The 21,001-nt window shown below is 37.6% G+C and overlaps 1 protein-coding gene across 2 annotated transcripts; it reads left to right on the top strand.

Moving 5' to 3' along the window:
- The first annotated feature begins 2,225 nt into the window (after window positions 1-2,225).
- Window positions 2,226-20,398, top strand: LOC130920604 (sialoadhesin-like). 2 transcript variants are annotated; one of them, XM_057843937.1, is made up of 10 exons: window positions 2,226-2,363; window positions 7,198-7,560; window positions 8,417-8,608; window positions 8,687-9,010; window positions 9,275-9,508; window positions 9,883-10,152; window positions 10,376-10,633; window positions 13,782-14,142; window positions 16,527-16,569; window positions 19,743-20,398. In XM_057843937.1, exons 1-10 carry the CDS (start codon window positions 2,303-2,305, stop codon window positions 19,887-19,889), a joined length of 2,253 nt encoding a protein of 750 aa, XP_057699920.1. In that variant the 5' UTR covers window positions 2,226-2,302; the 3' UTR covers window positions 19,890-20,398. The 2 variants fall into 2 exon arrangements, with proteins under 2 accessions (XP_057699920.1, XP_057699921.1); XM_057843938.1 differs by lacking the exon at window positions 7,198-7,560 and having other exon boundaries at window positions 2,255-2,363.
- Window positions 20,399-21,001: the final 603 nt, after the last annotated feature.

Genomic DNA, 21,001 nt, shown 5'->3' with positions numbered 1-21,001 from the left:
AGCACCACTACTTAATTCGCTTATGTTATGTAACATATTTTTGTATTTGAAGTACATTTTTGTTCAATTTTCACACTACTTTCTGTAGGCGACAAAACTTTTGTCTTGCCAAAATTTGACCTTTATGTCTTCATTAAATGATAAATCTTTTTTCTGTGAAACAAATAATATTTTTTTAACATTTGACATCATTTGGGAGGGTCTGAGCTTTCATATGAGCCATTTCTGCAACCAATTGAATAATTAAAAGTCAGATTATTAGCAATTGCTTCTACAAAATGGATAAGCGACAAGACTTGTGTCAGAGACTGTACTTTTTTTGGCAATATTATGAGGATCTGTGTGCTGTTTCCAATTTGTCGGTGTGAAAAACCATCAAACAGTCTGGAGACACAGGTAACAAGGCAAGCTAAATATATTTATTTTTTATTTATTTATTTGATAGGGTAGGTGCACATTAAAGGACATTGTGAGACCTTTTTAAGTCCAACATGGGAGGTGAGGTGAGTTGTAGATATATATTTCCCTTTATTCACTTGAACATATATCTACAGTATATATCTATACAGCACATATTAAAAACCCTTATGCCTAATATGAAGGATATTGAATAATTTCTTAAAGAGTTTGCCAAAAAACAAAATAGTAATACAAAACTGCACTGCCATATACAGTACAGAAAAAAGGGCTGAGCTCAAGTAGACTAGACGTTATGTTTTGCTGTGATAAAATATACCTTTCCAATGGACTCTTACTTGTTTTTACATTACATTCAAATTTCATAGTATAGTTTTCAACATGTCTTTCCAAAAGTGCATTTTGGTTTAAAACAAGTAAAAAAAAAAATGTTGACTGACTGTATAAAAGAGTGTGAAGCAGGGGTGAAAGTGGGCCAGAACGGTCCGGAATGCAGTTCCGGTATAAGATTCAGGACCGTAACACTGTTCCTGGTGCTTTGATTCCAAAAATATGACGGCAAATGTCAAAACGCTATGTAAAAAAAAAAAAAAAATACAAAGCTACCACACATGCATTTCATCTCCATGAAGAAAACGATCTACCAACATCAGATTTACATACACAAGTGTTAACAACAAGCATAAAAAAGTGCTTGTGTAGCGTAATCCGTTTCCACCGATATTTATTATTTATTTTGTTCCACGGACGGCGTCGAGGTTTCCCCAGCTGCTGCAGTTATCCGAGTCTGACGATGACGAGTCACGTCAATGTGCGAATACACGCAGCAAAGCAAAACTTGGACTCATTTATCCGTTCAGTTGGCTGACATACTAACATGTGATCACCAGAGATAGTTAGCTCTGATTGGTTCAAATGTGCATGTCTTCTGAAACAGCAAAAAAAAAAAAAACCTAAAATAAGGGCAATGCAACAGAAAATGTATCAAATCTTTAAGAGCAAGCAAAGAGTTAAGGAGGCTTATTTATCATATTTAGTTTTATTTGCTCTGATGGGGAGGTTCAGAACATATTAGCTGTCAATGTGCAATTTGGACTTACTGTATATTTGTTCATTTATGTTAGGCTACTTATTCATATCCTTATGATTTAAAAAAAGTTAATGTTTGCGTGATCTTCAAAATATATTCCATTTCACTCTGCATTATATGTCATTTGTATTTATTTTTCTAAATGTATGTTGCTTATATCTTTACTATTTAAAAAAACAACAACAAAAAGTAAATGTTTACATGATCTTCAAGTTTAATATACATCCCATGTTCTTAAGTAGTTAAAATTGAGATTTGGCATTTAGTATGTGAGGAAATGAGGGAAAATAAAAATTAGGAGATGGAGGGTGGAGTTATAGCTGTTTTTGTTAACTTTTATTTTGCAAATCATTGAAAAAATACAATTTTGAATGAAAATCAGTTTTTGTGTGTGTTATAGATATAACTGATCAAAATCAAAACTGTTTTTTTTTTTTTTTTTTTTTGCATTTCAGTAGATTTGACATCCCACCCAAAAAAAAAAAAAACAGAAACAAAAAAAAACAACAACAAATAAATAAATAAAATTTCTTGCTCGTGGCGACCTTCACGTCGGGGAGTTCCGGCAAGAAATTCTAACCACTTTCACCCCTGGTGTGAAGAGAGTAGAAATGAGAAGTAGTTTAAAAAAAAAAAAAAAAAAATCTTATTTCAGCAGTTTTTTTTTTCCACACTGCAAAGCGTGTTCATACATGACAATGTAAAAAACAGGAAGAGGGCCAGCTTTTGCTTTGCTTGAGACAGTGACAGCCATAAGGGGTATACGTAAAGGTCAAAATAGGCAGCAAATACAGAATGAGCTGGACCGCGCAGAAGGACTTTGTCATATTTGTCATCTTGGTCTTTGGTTTGCAAGGTACGATTTCACCTACATTTTGGGTTAGAGTTAGGCACAAATTCACATTTAGTAGTGTCCTGTTTAACGCTTTCAGATTCTTTTTTCTTTTTAATACTGCATATATATATATATATATATATATATGTATGATTAGAATCATGGAGAGGATGTTTGCTGTGACAGGATGTTAAGAAGATTATGGAGAGGATGTTTGCTGTGACAGGATGTTAAGAAGACTAAAACATCTTCATATATATATATATATATATATATATATACAAAAAAAATCATAATAATATATATACAGTATATATATATATATATATACTGTATATGTATATATATATATATATATATATACTGTATATATATATATATACTGTATATATATTATTATGATTTTTTTTGTATATATATATATATATATATATATATATGAAGATGTTTTAGTCTTCTTAACATCCTGTCACAGCAAACATCCCCTCCATGATTCTAATCATTGTAAGATAAATTGACAGAGTGTGCGTGCGACACCTCTACCAAGGTTTTTGTTTCTGTGCCTATTTTGCACATTTTCTCCACAAATAACATCTGCCAAAAGAATCACTGTAAAACAATCTCAGCGAGTGGCCTGTGTGAGAAGTTGTAGGTAAAATCTAAAATTGTTTACAAAAAAAAATGTAATCCGTGTCAGATCTCGATTAAAACACATTTGTCAACAGATACAGTACTATACAAGATATTTAATAGACTTTGACTTGCTTCCAGGTTAGTTTTTGGTCAAAACAAACATAGTTTTAGGTAAAGATATTTACACAACATTTGCATTGTTTCTTAATATTCATAACAGTCAGATCTAACTGCCAGCATGTCATGTCAGTGTGCTTAAGATGAAAACTCACAGATTTTAACATTCTGCAAAAATTATGTGTGGTTAAAAGCATTTGTCAGACTCATATCAGTTCAAGTATTAATCTTGTTCAAAGTGGGACTAATATCAGTAAAGGGGAAAGAGGACGAACTTCATATACATTTTCGTGAAGACGTTTTGAGGTCTATTAGAATGTTTTTTTTTTCTCTCTCTTTCTCCTTCCACTTTAATGTATAGGATTAACAAACAAATATAATTAGGCGTGATTATTTTTTAAAGACACAGTTAAAAAATATTAATAATGATTTAGGTGGCTTTGTCAGGCAATATCAGGGTGGGATGGTAAAATAAAATATTTTATTCTTTAAATATTTTTATTTGAGAGTGGGCAGGTCTCTAAGTGCCCACTTTAAAGGCCTTTTCACTCTAGTTTCAGCCCAGTATGAAGAGCGGTCCACGCCAAGAGCAAAACGGGAGGAGCCTCGTAGCCTGACGTAGTCATGAAGTGAAAAGCGGCACGCATATTAACAATGGTCCTAAGCACTAAAGCGATTCTTTTTTATTGTTGCACAAGAAAACAGCGACTTTTTCCTATTTCATGGAGTAGGGGGCATTATAATAGCCGTGTAAAGAATTTAACGAGTTTTGGTGACAAGGCGAATAGTTTTTTTCTGTTCTTCGTGAACTACATTTCCACACAAATCCACACCGAAGTACCATTTAGCTTAGTAAAGGGCGGTATGAGTCATTTTTTGAGTGTCGTAGAGCTCGCGAAACTTTATAAAAACGCATTTATCAAGGTTTCGTCAGCCGTGATTTCCGAATATCCGTCCGCCGAAACAGCCTGATAGCATAGATATAAGTACGCCTGCCCCTGTGCTATTGGATGCGTTGTTGATGTGAGCCCAGTGGTGCTGTTAAAATAGAAAAATCTTTATTTGGGCCCCGTCCCTCGTCAAAAATTCACTGAAGACTTTCCGCTCCATCTAAAACGACTGCCGCCGCCGCGCTCACTTTCACCGAGAAGTCTCCTCCTACATACACAATGAATGGGTTGCCGCTAGTTTTAAATGGGCTTAAGACACAAATGTGAGATTAATCATGTTGAGTCTCGAGTACGCCTAACGTATTTTTCGGACTGCAAGTCGCATCGGAGTATAAGTCGCATTTCTGGGGGAAATTTACTTAAAAAATCCAACAAATAGAACAGATATGTCATCTTGAAAGGCAATTTAATATAAAAATACAATGTAGAACAACATGCTGAATAAGTGTACAGTATTAAGTTACATGATGCATGAACAACGAAATGCGAATATACTGTCCTCACCAGGACGCTACGGCTTGGTCCTGGCTATACAGCGAGCTAAACTCCCAAATGACGATGTTGGACGTGTGTATAATTTGATGAATCAATTTCGTCCTCGATAACAAACAGGTTCGCATCAACGTAAATAAATGATAATTAGGTGCTGACACAAACGGTTAGCATGCATTCGCTAGCATTAGCACATCGTTCAAACAACCACACAACTGGCTCTAAGTGTCCGATCGCGGGTGGAAAACACACTACAACAACAGAAAAGATGATATACACAGACGCTGCCTCTGTAGATATATTTTACAAGCATAAACAATGAACGTAGGTTCGCAGCTTCTCTCTCGCTAACTCGCCCACTCACTCAGAGCTGCAGAGCTGTCCGTCTTCTTCTGGCGTGTGAGCGCTCTTCTTCGCGTACACAAGTGCGAGTGCGCCCCCACGTGGGCGTGAAAGCGCCACAAACTAAAAGCATGCATTTCAATATAAAAAAGTGAATAACACAATTGAACACACATTGCCAAAGGCAGAACGCGAACGTGGCCATAGCTATTAAGAGTTATTCAGATAACTATAGCATAAAGAACATGCTAACAAGTTTACCAAACCATCAGTGTCACTCCAAAACCCCAAAATAACATTTGAAATAATATCATAATGTGTTAATAATTTCACGCATAAGTCGCTCCTGAGTATAAGTCCCACCCCCAGCCAAACTATGAAAAAAAAACTGCGACTTATAGTCCAAAAAATAATGTATTTTAAAAGGAATGAAAGGAGCAACTTTGATTGGCCATTATTGAAGTCAGTTGGCTTTTATCCAACAGCAGGGCAGACCTTCGTCTAACACAGTACTTCTCAAATAGTGGGGCGCGCCCCCCCAGGGGGGCGCAGAGCGATACCAGGGATTGTGCGTGTGACCTCGGGGAACATGCTTTTTTTTTTTTTTTTTGCCGTACTAGAATAAAGTGTACTTGCACATCCACTCAGTGGGTGGCAGTGGCGCTCTCATCTTCAAAGTGCGCGCAGTATTTTTTAAGTAAGCAAGAGCACACGGAAGAGACTCATGAATGAAGATCTGGAGAGCTGTGCGCCGTTTTCGAAATCCGTTTTCTGGCCGGACTCACGCAGCAACCCACTGTCTTCTCCGGTTCTCGCGTGTCCACCCGAGAAGTGCCATTTTCAGCTTGGGATCGTCACGACGACCGCCCTCACCTACGGTTCTCCCTCGGCTGCCGAGAATGCGTTTTTTTCGGGCCGTTTGCCTTTGACATTTAATACAGTGGTAGACGATGAAAGACCACTGTTTACCGTCTCTAAAAATGATTATAGCGGACAGCCAAATCAATTAGGACGCCACTTAAAGACATTAGACCCCAATCTCACTGATAAGTCGCTTGGTTGTTTTTCAGCGAAAACGTGCCGAATATTGCCAACAATCGTCCCGCTTTGTCAGTGTTATATAAGTAAACCAGTGAGCACTGTTAGCATGCTCAGTGCAATATAACCCCACATCATTGCAAACTGGAGGTGATACTGGGAGCAGCGAGCAGCAAAAATAAAAATTGTCCTTCTGTCCAAAAACACTTTTTTTTTTTCTTCTTTTTCTATTCAGTTTTGTTTTTTCGGTCATTTTTGGGGGGCATATTGTCCTCATGAATTAATGTTTCTAATCAATTTGAATTTGTTATTATTTACTGATTTTATTTTTCAGTATCAAATGGTCAAAAATGTACCTTGAGTGTATTTTTTACTGTTTGGATGTGACTTAAAAAAAAAAAAAAAAATTTCAGGCAAATAGATGCGTGTTAAGTCTTTTCTGTTACAAACGAAACAATGTTAATAAAGTTATACTTTATAAGTTGATCTGTTATTTTCTCTAATAGAAAAAAAAGGATACAATGTGAGGCAGAGGCGTACTTATAATAGTAATATTACAGACAAATGATACTATTTACAGTGGCGGCAGAGTTTGGGGGGGAGCGAAACATTTACGTGTTCCTTGGAGGGGTGTAACAGAAAATAATTGAGAAGCACTGGTCTAACAGATGTGCAAGCCTACGCTCGATTGCTGATAGCGTACGCCACTCTTTTGAGGGCACTTGTGAACGTCACATTTTAAGGTCATGTAGGCAGCATTATTAATATTTGGCAAATGACTCAAAATGTGATGTCCACGTATATTTTTTAATATAGTTTTTGGAGGGATAAAAAAATATAAATAATAAAAACAAACTCAAAATGAATAAAAACAGAGATACACTGTAGTTATGGCCCCCAATAATTTTAATGTTGACAAATGATGAATAAAATACAGCACTATTAATCACAAATAACATTTTTTAAAACATCTTGTGCCATCATTGGCAAGTAATGAGTTCAGTGAGGGAACAAAGGGTTAATCGAAAAAATATCTGACAAAATGCTTCAGAATTAAGTCATATTTAAAAAAGAAAAAAAAAAATCTTCTTTATTTTATGTGTGTTGTATTATCTATGTTAAAAAGTCATTATTATTCTCGAAAGTTACCATTATTTTGATCTAAAACAAAATAAGAAATGGTTCTTCTTTACAATTTGCAGTATGCAGGTGAAAAAAAACAACAACTAAAACAAATCCAAGGTATGAGCAAATTTGCATTTAATGTTGGAAATGTGTTTCAGTGTCCCAGAGTTGGGAGGCAAGTGAATGGGGAGGGAAATACAGTCAGGAAACCATCTGCGGTTTGACAGGAACCACCGTGATCTTCAACTGCTCCTTCTGGTACCCACAAACGCACGACGGCCACATCATAACGGTTGAAAAGACACTGTGGTTCACCAAAAGTTACAATGATCGACCTGAAGATCTGACGATAGACCCTCAGTACACTGATCGTCTAGACCTAAACTGTCAAGGCAACTCGTGCACTTTGTCAATCAGAGAGCTGAGAAAGAGCGACGAGGGCAAATACAAGTTCAAATTCATAACTAACGCTCCCAAAGGAGAACACACTGTCATGTCTGGAGTCACTCTGAATGTCACTGGTATTGATGCTTTTTAAAAGAAGCTTTCCACCAAGAACGAAAGTTTTGAAGCTTCCATCAAAATGTGTTGTAGTTTTATTCAGATTCAGAACTCGTTTTAGTCTCGTGTTTTCCTCCAGCAAAAGTTTAAAGTTTACTTTTTTTTTTTTTTTTTTTTTTAGAGTTATAGTTCACATGAATAAAATGGAATTGGAAAATATCACTTATTATAAAATAATAAATCAAATTTGGGGAAGAAAAATAAATTAATGAATGAAAAAATAAAATAAAAAATAAATTTCTTGCATAAGAAGTTTGATCTTTTCAATCAAAGAAATGTACAACCCTGGATAAGTTTTAGCTATATCATTGATATGTTTCTTTTTCAACCATATTCTTTTTCATAAAAAAAAAAAAAAAAAAAAAAAAAAAAAAAAAAAAAAAAAAAAAAAAGAGTAATAATAATCATGTTGTCTTACACAAAAAAAAATGTTTTTTCAAATTGATTTTACAAAAATAAAATGTGGCAGAATGGTGGTTTCCTCCAAATTTCACAACCATGGGAATGAAAGTTTCCATAGATATGACTATGCATGAAGTATACATGTGCACTGTGATTGGCTGGGGACTATTTCAGGTCAGGTTCAGCTGGGTTAGGCACAACAAGTTGTAGCTTACAAAGAATGGGTAGATCCATTATGACAATCAGATCGTCAAATATTTAAAATAAAGCATAAACAAAAAAAACCTACAACGGGAAGCAATGCATCTTCACCTTGGTGGAAATGGGCAATAAAAGTACATTGCAATAAATGTGTTTTGATACTACATAAATATGTTTTGATACTACATAAATTTGTGCTCCATGCAATTTCAGATCTCAGTATAAAAATGGTTGTGTTTGGTATGAGGTGTCACAGTGAGTGCCATTTGGACTCTCCTTCGTACATCTGGTATGAGAATGGGGGAAAAAAAAAAGACTCAAACTTCGTAATGATCCCAGAACCAGATTACGCTAGCTACTCCTGTGCTTTAAGAGGACACGAACAGCATTTGTCTCCTCCAGTGTGTAAGTTGTTGACTCCGACCACACTAGTTTGCAGCTCTTCACTAATGCTTATGCTAAAGTGCTTGTTTCATCTTTCAGGTTGGGGCACCTCATGTGACAAGGTGGTTTATCTCTACAAAAGTATCTGCGCCCTCAAAGGCTCCGATGTGGACATTGCTTGCACTTACAGCCACCACAAGACGGTACGGGAAAAATCCTGGTTCCGCCCAGACAATGGCAACACTTGGGAAGTTCTCTTAGAGGGTTGGCACCTCCACTTGGACCACCGGTATTGCAGTTTTGATAAAAGCTCACAAGCACATCTACAAATCGAAAACGTGACAGAGAATGATTCTGCAGAGTATCGCTTCAAATTCTCCGAATGGGGAAGCGATTTACCTGGAACAACATTGACAGTCACAGGTAACAGTGAAACACAGCATGAAAATCTTTAGGGTTTCACATAAAAAATTGAATAGGGAATAAGAATACAACAATCCATCTTTTTTTCCCCCACCAATAATAAACCTGTGAGCCAGAGACATCATCAAACATTGGCATTCTTCATTTTGTGATTGTATGAGGAAACAAACGGGAACGTTTTAGAATGATCAAGTTGACATTCAGATTTTAAAAATGCAGGGCATGAATTTCTTGGACTCACCTGTTTGCCGTACCTTCCTCTAGCTGCACAGGTGCAGGTGATCAAGGCCGAAAAGCGAGGCTCTTCCACGATCGCTTTGCTTTCTTGTCACTTGAGCTGCAGTCCTGAAGCTCGTTTATCTTGGTGCTGGATGCGGAATGGAGGCCAAAATGTTAAATGTTCTAAGATGAAAAAAGAACAGAAAATAACTTTACGTCATGGAGAACACATTACCTGTGCTGTTGAAGGATATCCATTAAGTGTGTCTCTTCCACTATGTGAGTTCTTTTTCAAGGCTTTGTTCATTAATTGTTGCATTGAATTTGCGTATCAAATCAAGTTTTGCTAAGTAAAGTAGGTTGATTTTTTTAAAAAATTGATGTTGATTGTAGTTGATGTATTTAACATAAAAAAATCCTATTTAAATATTAGTCATTTCGGGCATTGCTGTCCGCTTTTTTGGAACCGAGGGCAGTGACCCATCTTAAGATTGTTGCAGGACTGGAGTGGCACATTACGACCATGTACGTCTTAAGTCAAGCGAATAAAACATGTTTGTTTTTTCTGGACCTTAGTGTAGTGACTCTAAGTTATGACTTAGTGACTCTCTAATGACTGACATGCAACCATATCTTCTACCCAACTCTTTCAGATGCTCTGAAAGCCCCCAGAGTGTTCTTGAGTCATAAAAGTGAGATCGTGGAGGGTCATCTACTGACTCTGACCTGTATAGCTGACACTCCAACATCATCGAGACACCGCTGGTACAAGAAATGCAGAACGTCTGACTGTGAGGTCATGGGTTATGGAGAAAAGCTGGTCTTCAGCTCCATCCAGTCTTCGGATTCAGCTGAGTATTTTTGTGCCGTGGAGAATGATCTGGGGGAGAAGATGTCGCAATCCGTCGTAATTGATGTGAAATGTGAGTACTCTTTAGTGTCCTACAGTTAATTTTGAAATCTTAGGCTTTTGTTCTTCCTAATGGGTTTTTACAATTTGCATGCAAGTCTGAATTTGAAATTGAGCGCCTTTTGACAACTACCAAAGTTGAAATAACATATCTGCTGCGATCAATAGAGGTTAAGCAAACATGTTTGGGACTTCAATGAACAACTCCCCGATGACGCCAATATTGTGTTCTTCAGATGCTCCAAAGTTCTCTAATTATCGGGTGATTCCTTCAAATGTCACCGAGGAGGGACAGCCAGTGAATCTTATCTGCAGCAGTGATGCTAACCCAGCTGCTAGCTACACCTGGTACAAGGACCAAACTATGCTTCAGGGTTCAGAAAGATTTTACGTTTTTAACTCCATAAGCACTGAAGATGCTGGAAGCTACTACTGCAAGGCCCATAATAAATATGGAAACGTCATCTCTTCACAGGTGGTCGTAGACGTCCAATGTGAGTACCACAATAAATATGAAGGGTAAGCTACAGTACCAAAACTAGTATGGAGGGCAAAACTGGTGAAGTGAATGTCCAAACCTGAGAAGAAGAAAAAAATTAATCTTTTAATTTTCAATTTGTTGTTCTTTAAACGTAATTAAAATGAATACATTAAAATCTTGATTTATTTAATATCCACACCGTTACAAGCACTATGAGGCTATGTCACATGCTCAGTAGACAGGCACTGAGCCACCCAAATTGAAATGTTAAAACATTTGAATCGATAAAATAATCATGGAAAACACAAATTAAAAAATGAATATATATATTTTATGTCTTTCAACTTGTGGTTGTTGTTATAATGTTTAAAAGAAGAGACAAGATGATGTGCATCCGAGTATAAAGAATCGTGTTTAATAAATTAGAAAGACACAGAATATTTTATTTTTGAAAGTGGAGAAAAACGTAACAATAAGTGCCCATATGTCCAGGAAGTGGTCGTGCATAGTGCTGCTACTATTTAATCCAATCAAAGCTGATGCCATATGCAGATGTCATTAATATGAATCATTTCACGCATCTATACTCAAGATTATAAGTGTGTTTTGTATGTGCATGGCGTATAAATGACATTAAAAAAAAGTATAAGAATATTAGTCGCAACAGCCAAAAAATGTTCAATGAAGAGGGAAAAAACATAAATTGCACTGGAATATAAGTAGGGATGGGAATCGAAATCCGATTCCAATTCCGAACCAGTTCCTAGTGTTTCGAGGCCTCGACATCACAATGAAAAAGCCTTAACGATCCCTTTAACGATTCCTAAAGATGCATATTGCTTCGTGAGTGTCTTGTTGTCCAGATGGATCAAACTAGCATGGCGCCAAGAACCACCCGCTCCAAAGTTTGGCTACACTTCACCAGGAAAGAGGGTGAAAATGAAAGGTTACGATGGTTTAGCACGGTTATTGGAGCCGTAAACTTAACAATGACAGCACATAGGTTCAAATGCTCGAAAGTGTGTCTTCACTTCACGAGGAAAACTTAAAACAAAACGACATGCAGTCATTGTAAGGTGGAGATAACTGCATCGGGAGGGAAGGTGGAGATAACTGCATCGGGAGGGAATAGACTGCACTGTCCTCACCGAGACGCTAAGGCTTAGTCCTGGCTATACAGCCAGCTAAACTCCGAAATGACGATACAGAAGACGTTGGTATAATTTGTTGACTTTATTCAACCATCACTTGAAGAGTGAAACTAAAAATAAAAATGAAACAAATCAATTTCGTCCCCAATAACAAACAGGTTTGCGTCAACGTAAATCAGCGATGATTAGTTGCTAATACAGTAATAACAAAACGGTTAGCATGCGTTTGCTAGCATTAGCACATCGTTCAAACCACTACACAACTGGATTTAAGTGTCCGATCGCGAGTGGAAACACACAACAACACAAAAGATGACACATACCGGCATTGCCTCTCTAGATATTTTACAAACATTAACAAAGAACATAGGGTCGTAGCACTGTTTCCCTCCCTCACTAACTCGCTCACTTGCTTGGCTGCGGCATTTCTTCTTTTTCATGTGAGCGCGTTCTTCTTCGCGTGAGGAAGTGCAAGGGCGCCCCCACTTGAGCGTGAACGCGCCATAAAGACTAAAATGCATGCATTTCAATATACTGGTCAATAATTCACTTTAACAGGGGTCCCCACACTATGGCCAGCGGGCCAGATACGGCCCGCCCGACATTGGGTCCGGCCCCCTGAGCAATACCGTAGAGCATTTAGAATTTTTTTTTCTCTCAATCGTGTTATTTATTTTCAGGCCTTTTTCTGTGAAGAACTCAGAGACGGTTATTTGGTTATCTATTTGATTAATAGTGTTATTATTATTTATGATTATTATATGATATTATCATTTTTATTTTATTTTATTTTCAATTTTTATTTACTTTTGTTCCGTGAAGAATCCAGAGAGGGTTATTTGATTGTGGCTTTCTGAAAAACAATAATTTTTTACATTTAGGCACTCCTGCAATCGTCACACTTTTTCTGTTACAAACTGACCCCGGCCCCTCATCAGAGAAGGGAAAAGTTATGTGGCCCTCACAGGAAAAAGTTTGGGGACCCCTGCAAGTTTAACACATATTGCCAACGGCAGAACAATGACCTAGATGCCAATATATACCAATATTTTGTATTTCTATTAGAAAAATGTTTCAGTAAAATGTTACACATTCTTGTGCATTTGCCACTTATTGCCACAGTTAATATTGAGGCTTTGGGCCTCTTTTGACCTCGTTGTGAGTTTGTAAGGTTGTGACTTCTGATTAAACAAACTTGATGCCAAACAAAACGTTTGTTCTTCTTTCTCCCCAAATTAGAATCAATAAGAGAATCGATGAAGAATCGAAGCGTTAAACAATATCGATAATGGAATCGGAATCATAAAAATCCTATCAATTCCCATCCCTAAATATGTCACATTTTTGAGGGAAATTTATTTGATAAAATCCAACACCAAGAACAGATATGTCATCTTGAAAGGCAATTTAAAATCTAAATAGAATCGAGAACAATAGGCTAAATAAGTGTTCGGTATACCTGTGCGCCGAGATGCAACTGCACTGTTGATAAGCCTCTGTGCAGCACGTTGTTCAAGCTCCCATGTGCGAACTCCTTCCTCGAGCTTTGGCCGCCTAGCTTTTAGCCCACGATTAGCTTTTTTTTTTTTCTTCATTAAAGTAAGATTAACCACAGCATTTCACCAGCCCCGCACAAGTTTCTCGCTAACTCCAAACTTTCTTTCTGCTGCTCGATTACCGGTTTTGGCTGCATATTTCACGACTTGCATCTTTTAATCTGCAGAATATGATTTTCTTTTAGGTGCCATTTTGTGCAACCCTTCTCAGTTGTTTTTTTGTTTTGTTTTTATGTTACCCCCAATGTTGAAACACAGCCCTTGAGCGCCCTTCTATGGTGTAGTGTGAAAATAATAAGTGAAATGATATAATGAGGTGTTAATAATTTGTAACATTAATTGTTTCAGAGTATAAATCGCACCTACACAAGGAAAAAATTGTGACATAGTCTGAAAAATATGGTATATGTATATATCTATGTTATATTAGTAAGTCAAACGTATTCCCCAACAGATGTTCCTCGGATACCAAGCATCTCAGCGAGACCGTGTTCTAACATCAGCATGGGTTCTTCGGTCAGATTGACGTGTACCAGTGATGCTAACCCTCCCGCTAGCTATTTTTGGTTCAAGGACCACGAGGAGTCTCCCAATTCTACGGGGGCTGTGTTTAACATTATCAACTTCCAACTACACAACGAAGGTGCATATCACTGTGAGGCCCGAAACGTCAGGGGAAGCCGGAGGGCCACACTCCTTCTCAGAGCAGAAAATTTTAGGTCATGGTCACAGGGTGCTCTCACAGCGGTAGCTGTACGTTACTCCACAGTCGGCATCCTGCTCATCCTGCTTATAGTCACCGTCCTGCTGTTCTGGTTGGTTCCTTTTGTGACTAATTTTTAGATGGCGCGAAGAGGCTTTCAAAAACTTGCTTGCTTTGTTCTTGTTTTTGTTGTTGGTGAGGACACTAACTAAAATTGCAACTCCTCCAACAATCTTTGAAAGAGTTGACGGATCACAGTGAAAGTTAGCAGGTATATTCCAGGGATGAATACACGCCAATCCTTGGAGCCCGATTATTATTATTATTATTTTTTGTATGTGTGTCAGGGCTGATTAATTGCAGACTTACAAACGGCACCACGGATTGAAAAACATGCAGTTCTTAAAAGATAAATGTTAGTATGAGTTATAATAATTTGATATTAAAACCCCTCTTAATGTTTTCTTTTAATGAAATTTGTAAAAATTATTTGAACTAGTAGGTCGCCGTTGTTGTTGACGTCACAGGGCGGTGACGTCACATGGGTACGCTGCCAGACTTCCACAATGTCACTCTTTAAACTAGATAAAAATGTCATCGGTTCTTCCCTTCCAATTTGAACCCGCATGGAACATGATGGGGAGGAAAGCAAAATGAACAGGAAAGACAGGATGTGACGAGTAGCGTTAATGTGTCAAGTTCGCTAGTGACAGCACTCTCCTGATCCAACTTATTCCAATATTAGTATTATGGAGATAGTTAGCATCCACAGCTGTTGTGTGCTTTACATATGATTAGGGTATACAGTGAAACACAGCAGTTTATTTTTTCCAGATACCCCGTACATCACAGAACACGGAAATGTTGAAGCGGTTTGCCTCGACTGAGACGTGTTATGGCGTCTAATGAGGTCTTACCTTGTTTTTGTCACATAAAAGCTCTGTCCAGGTCGATCATCATCCTGCCGGTGTTCTTGGATTTATCAGACTTAATCAGATGTTGCTCCCAAAGCTTGCTTCCCGGTGAATAAGCGACATGGAAAATGAATAAATGCATTAAACTTAGTGGTGATGGGGTGTCAGGTCGAGAGAAAGGCAAGTGGAGGGATTCAGGCATTCAGATTCATAGCTCGGACCGCGCCATTTATTGGCATAAGGTTCGGTAACTCCTCCTTCACAACACACAATTGAACATAAGTATCATATAGTGAAAATACAACAAAAATAATATTCATATCAGTCAATAAAAATGTGCTTCAATCTGTATTAATGAGGCCCTATTCTCACACAGTTAAATAACAATGCAAACAATGCAAAATACAGTGGGGAGAACAAGTATTTGATACACTTAACACTCAAATACTTTTTCTCCCCACTGTAGATATGCAAAATACACATAAAACTTATTCAGACTTTGGTCAAACTCTATTTCAACATTTTAGCAACTTGTTTATCTCAACAAATACACTGGATGACAATATTTAGTCACAATATACAAATTATGATGCTAGGAGCAATTATCAGGTGTCTTACCGTCACAACACACAATTGAACATAAGGCGCCTGCATTGGGGATGAAAAAGAAAACTCAGTCAGTCAAGGGATAAAACGCTTGCCTGGCACAGCCAGACTGTTCTCCCTGTATTTTTCAAACACTGTGAGAATAGTCTGGGACCCACCTCCTTAAAAGCCTCTCGAGCCAGTACGAAATCATCCGTCCAATCAGATTTGTTAATTTGCGTGACGTGTTCTTAACGAGCAACGTCACTGTTCCGTGTCGGAAGTCGTCTCCACAACAACACAGATGGCGAACAGGAGAGCCGAGAATATGTTCCAATCCACGGTAAAATCAGTTTTGAATTACCAAAATCACATCGACACAAGTCATTGACAACAGTCTGTCTCGCGCTAGCCATGTTAAATAAACTTTTAACAAACCGTTCTCTGCTCGCGCCGAGCAAGAGTTGTCTCTTTACCAACGTCACGTCTGCCTGTCGCTGATTGGTCCACTCTGCTGTCTGTTTTCTGTGGCTTGCTCCGTCCTGGAAATTCCGCGCATTGTTTGCCAGACTCTCTCGCTGGAACAGCGGTGAGTCTGGTGTACCAGGCTAATAAAACGCACTCATTGGCTTGATCTCTAATTAATTTAAAACTCGCCATTGACACCTTGTGGCGTATTTAAATCACTACCTTACGTAGTTAAAAAGTGACAGTACGGCAGCGTGGCAATGTGACTTCACCGCCCTGCGACATCAACATCAATGGTGAGCTACTAGTTAATTTTTTGGTTAAAATTTTTACAAATTTACAAACATTAAGAGGGGTTTTAATATCAAATTATTATAACTCATACTAACAATGATCTTATAAGAACTACATGTCTTTCTATCCATGGTTCCCAATAAATATACAACTCCTCCATTATTTTTGGATGGATCACCATGAAAATAGGTCGGGAATGTATATTGATTTCATTTTCTTTGTCCTCGACTTTCAGGAAAAAGACTAGATCAAAAGGCAGGATGCACTCCAAATTTCAGGTGAGGCAACAAATTTATGAAAAATTCATTGTTTTAATATCTATATCAACAGCGCTAAACATTTTATACATTTGGCCAATTTAAAATCTTTGTTTTTAAAATGGCTATTTCCCCAAAAGGTTTTGCTGTTGCTGAAATATCTAAACAATTCAAAAATTTCAGAATTGTTAAACTAAAGCTGAATTTCATTCAGTTCAAGAATGAATGGAAATGCTTGTAAAAAAAAATAATAATCACAGAATAAAAATCCTTCAATTGTCATAACTTTTCAAAAACTTCCTAGTTTAAAATTCAAAATATTACAAACAAAAAACATTGTGAATGATAAATATATTAGATGTTAAGCCAGGTTTTTTTTAAAAATCGAATTTGTCAAACTATAAATGATAACATCATTAAAATGCTAAAAAATAAATAAATACCACAAATATTACAAATAAGTATATGGCGGAAAACACAGACAAGGCTGAAAAAGCAGTTTCTACTCTTGCACCCCTCTTTAAAAGAAACTGCTGTATTTTTAGCCAAAAGAACTGTTGTGTTTGATAAAACAATATGTCTATATGATGCCATAGCAGATTCATGGCGCATTAAGCCCCGAACTATTTTTAATTTGTCCGTTTTACCCTGAAAACCCCCATTTACAGACGTCGCGCAACCACTTTCGTTTCAACCCAGCCATAAAACGAAGGGAATTAATTATATTTATTATTCAAAATGTCTGTCGTTTTTATCTTAGAATCATTCATTGATGTCTCATATTTCGTTTAAAAAAAAAAAAAAACGACTTAAAAAAATTATTCACTCACAACAAATTATGTCACAATGAAAAAAATGGCGTCTGTAAAAAAAGTCACTGATATCTACCTCGTAAATATCGCTTTATTGTATTTTTTTTCGTTTCTGTCTTATTTTCCCAAATATTTTAGATGGTAAATAATCGATCCAAACAAAGAAAAATTGGGGATTTTTTTTTTTTAAAGGGTAAATATACAGTGGGACAAATAAGTATTTAGTCAATCACCAATTGTGCAAGTTCTCCTACTTGAAAAGATTAGAGAGGCCTGTAATTGTCAACATGGGTAAACCTCAACCATGAGAGACAGAATGTGGAAAAAAAACAGAAAATCACATTATTTGATTTTTAAAGAATTTATTTCCAAATTAGAGTGGAAAATAAGTATTTGGTCACCTACAAACAAGCAAGATTTCTGGCTGTCAAAGAGGTCTAACTTCTTCTAACGAGGACTAACGAGGCTCCACTCGGTACCTGTATTAATGGCTCCTGTTTTAACTAATTATCAGTATAAAAGACACCTCAACCTCAGTCTGTCAACACTCCAAACTCCACGATGGCCAAGACCAAAGATCTGTCGAAGGACACCACAGACAAAACTGTAGACCTGCACCAGGCTGGGAAGATTGAATCTGCAATAGGTAAAACGCTTGGTGTAAAGAAATCAACTGTGGGAGCAATTATTAGAAAATGGAAGACATACAAGACCACTGATAATCTCCCTCGATCTAGGGCTCCATGCAAGATCTCACCCCGTGGCGTCAAAATGAGTAAGTTCACAAGAACGGTGAGCAAAAATCCCAGAACCACATGGGGGGACCCAGTAAATGACCTACAGAGAGCTGGGACCACAGTAACAAAGGCTCCTATCAGTAACACAATGCGCAGCCAGGGACTCAAATCCTGCACTGCCAGACATGTCCCCCTGCTGAAGAAATTACACATCCAGGCCCGTCTGCGGTTTGCTAGAGAGCATTTAGATGATCCAGAAGAGGACTGGGAGAATGTGTTATGGTCAGATGAAACCAAAATAGAACTTTTTGGTAGAAACACATGTTCTCGTGTTTGGAGGAGAAAGAATACTGAATTGCATCCGAAGAACACCATACCCACTGTGAAGCATGGGGGTGGAAACATCATGCTTTGGGGCTGTTTTTCTGCAAAGGGACCAGGACGACTGATCTGTGTAAAGGAAAGAATGAATGGGGCCATGTATCGATTTTGAGTGAAAATCTCCTTCCATCATCAAGGGCATTGAAGATGAGATGTGGCTGGGTCTTTCAGCATGACAATGATCCCAAACACACAGCCAGGCCAACAAAGGAGTGGCTGCGTAAGAAGCATTTCAAGGTCCTGGAGTGGCCTAGCCAGTCTCCAGATCTCAACCCCATAGAAAATCTGTGGAGGGAGTTGAAGGTCCGTGTTGCCCAACGACAGCCCCAAAACATCACTGCTATAGAGGAGATCTGCATGGAGGAATGGGCCAAAATACCAGCAACAGTGTGTGAAAAGCTTGTGAAGAGTCACAGAAAACGTTTGGCCTCCGTTATTGCCAACAAAAGGTACATAACAAAGTATTGAGATAAACTTTTGGTATTGACCAAATACTTAAATTCCACCGTGATTTGCAAATAAATTCTTTAAAAATCAAACAAAGGATTTTCAGTTTTTTTTCCCGCATTCTGTCTCTCATGGTTGACGTTTACCTATGTTGAAAATTACAGGCCTCTCTAATATTTTCAAGTGAGAGAACTTGCACAATTAGTGGTTGACTAAATACTTATTTGCCCCACTGTATGCAAAAGAAAACCTCGACCACTCCTTGATGTCTGCGATTTCTGCATCGCGACCCTTGTGATATTACCATGTTTCACCCATAAAATCCCCCCCAAAATCCACCTGTGGCCATTCAGAGCTGTGTCTTGACACTCGGTGATACATGCTACGTGGAGTTTTCGGAACGAAAAGAGGTAAGTACGCGATAATAGCTAGTTAAAATCATAGCGTCTTTAATTATGTTCTCTTATTCTCTCACCTCCAGTTAGGGTTTTGCTACTTTTTAAAAAAAAAATTTAATGCACTCCTGTTCAAATTTTTTCTTTCCCCAGAAAATTGAGATTTTAAGCTTTCCAAAGATGTATCACACACGCACATAGGACAATGTTGAAATTTGGCCAAATTGGGGGTCTCAAAGCAGAACTTCAACTCACATGAGTGTTTTCCGCCATATATCAAGAAATAATATTAAATGGGTTACTGCTTACAAATCTCAATTTCTCTGAAAAATGTTGGGAGAAAAATGCTAAATCATTTCAAAACCAGAAAATGTATTTTTAAAATAACAATGAATAATGAGACTGAATAAAAATGTCGTCAGCCAAACACGAATGAAGACAGCAGCAGGGATCAACTGAAGGAGCGGGTGGCATTCTCCGAACACTCTCCAATCTACGCCAATGTCACCAACGACAAAACAGACCAGGATGAGGATGAATACGATAGTGTGGTGGACACAGTCATCTAATGTGGTGGCCAAGCCTCAGGATGAGTTATGCATCATTCTTTTCACCTCTTTGAACATCATCCAAATGACTGTTCGCCTAGAGACTAAAATTGATCCAAACATCCATGATTAGTCCACAACACAACTCCCAATCCATTCTGATACTGATACTGTACATGCATGAGTAAAACTGAGTTCATAAGTCTAAATACAATTGCTTGAAATTAATCAGGAAGTTAGCAAATTCGGGTTTGATAAAGCCATTTTGGGCGAATTACCTTAAGAGTAACGCATGGAAAAACACAGAAAAATTCAAACTTTAAAATCCGTTCTTCCCGCTGACACCAAATCGGGAGAACAAGAGGCATGAGAAATTGCCAAGATTTGAGGGTAGTTTAAGTAAATGCTTTATTAAATAAATAAATCATTGCAAAGCCTTAAAATATATTGTTTTATGTAAACCATTTCCCTCCATTTTTTCCCCACAAACATTTAACTGTGCAAACACGTGTCATTGGTAGCCTCTTGAAGTACTCAATAATAAAAATGATTTTCTGTGACTTTTGTGTATAGTTTTTTTATTAGTGTTTATTGTTTATGTGTTTTACTGGCATTCAAAGCACTTTGAATTACCTTAATTGAATTGTGCTATGCAAATAAATTCACCTTGCCTTGCTTCCCACCTTAGCGCGGTTTCGTGTGCGCTAATGCGCAGAAAGGCGTATTTCAGTCAGGAGGCCAGATTTTGCCCGGACTTCTTGGTTCCAAATGCTTAGATATTCCTTTAATCCAGAGGTCACCAAGTTTGGACCGTGAGTGCACCGATTCAGCTTGTTTGTCATGTCTCCCTCCTCCAACACATCTGAACCAAATAATCAGCTCATCAGCACGCTCTGCCGAAGCTTGATAACGATCCAGCCATATCTGCAACACTACAAATTATAAAAGTTACTCTGACTCGGAGTAAACTTTGGGGCTAAATTTGTCATGCTCGCTGTCAAGGAATTGCTTCCCAAGTTCCCAACATATGCTTTTCAAATGTTGATAGATAGTTTAAACTTTATTATTGTACAAGAGTTATCTAAAAATTCATAATTCAGAGCACAGCTGTCTACATCCTGAGGCGAGGAAGG

This window comes from Corythoichthys intestinalis, chromosome 8, assembly GCF_030265065.1.
Source record: "Corythoichthys intestinalis isolate RoL2023-P3 chromosome 8, ASM3026506v1, whole genome shotgun sequence".
Taxonomy (NCBI): Eukaryota; Metazoa; Chordata; class Actinopteri; order Syngnathiformes; family Syngnathidae; genus Corythoichthys; species Corythoichthys intestinalis.
Note: the sequence above shows the minus strand (reverse complement) of the source record. Positions and strands in the feature narration are given on the sequence as shown.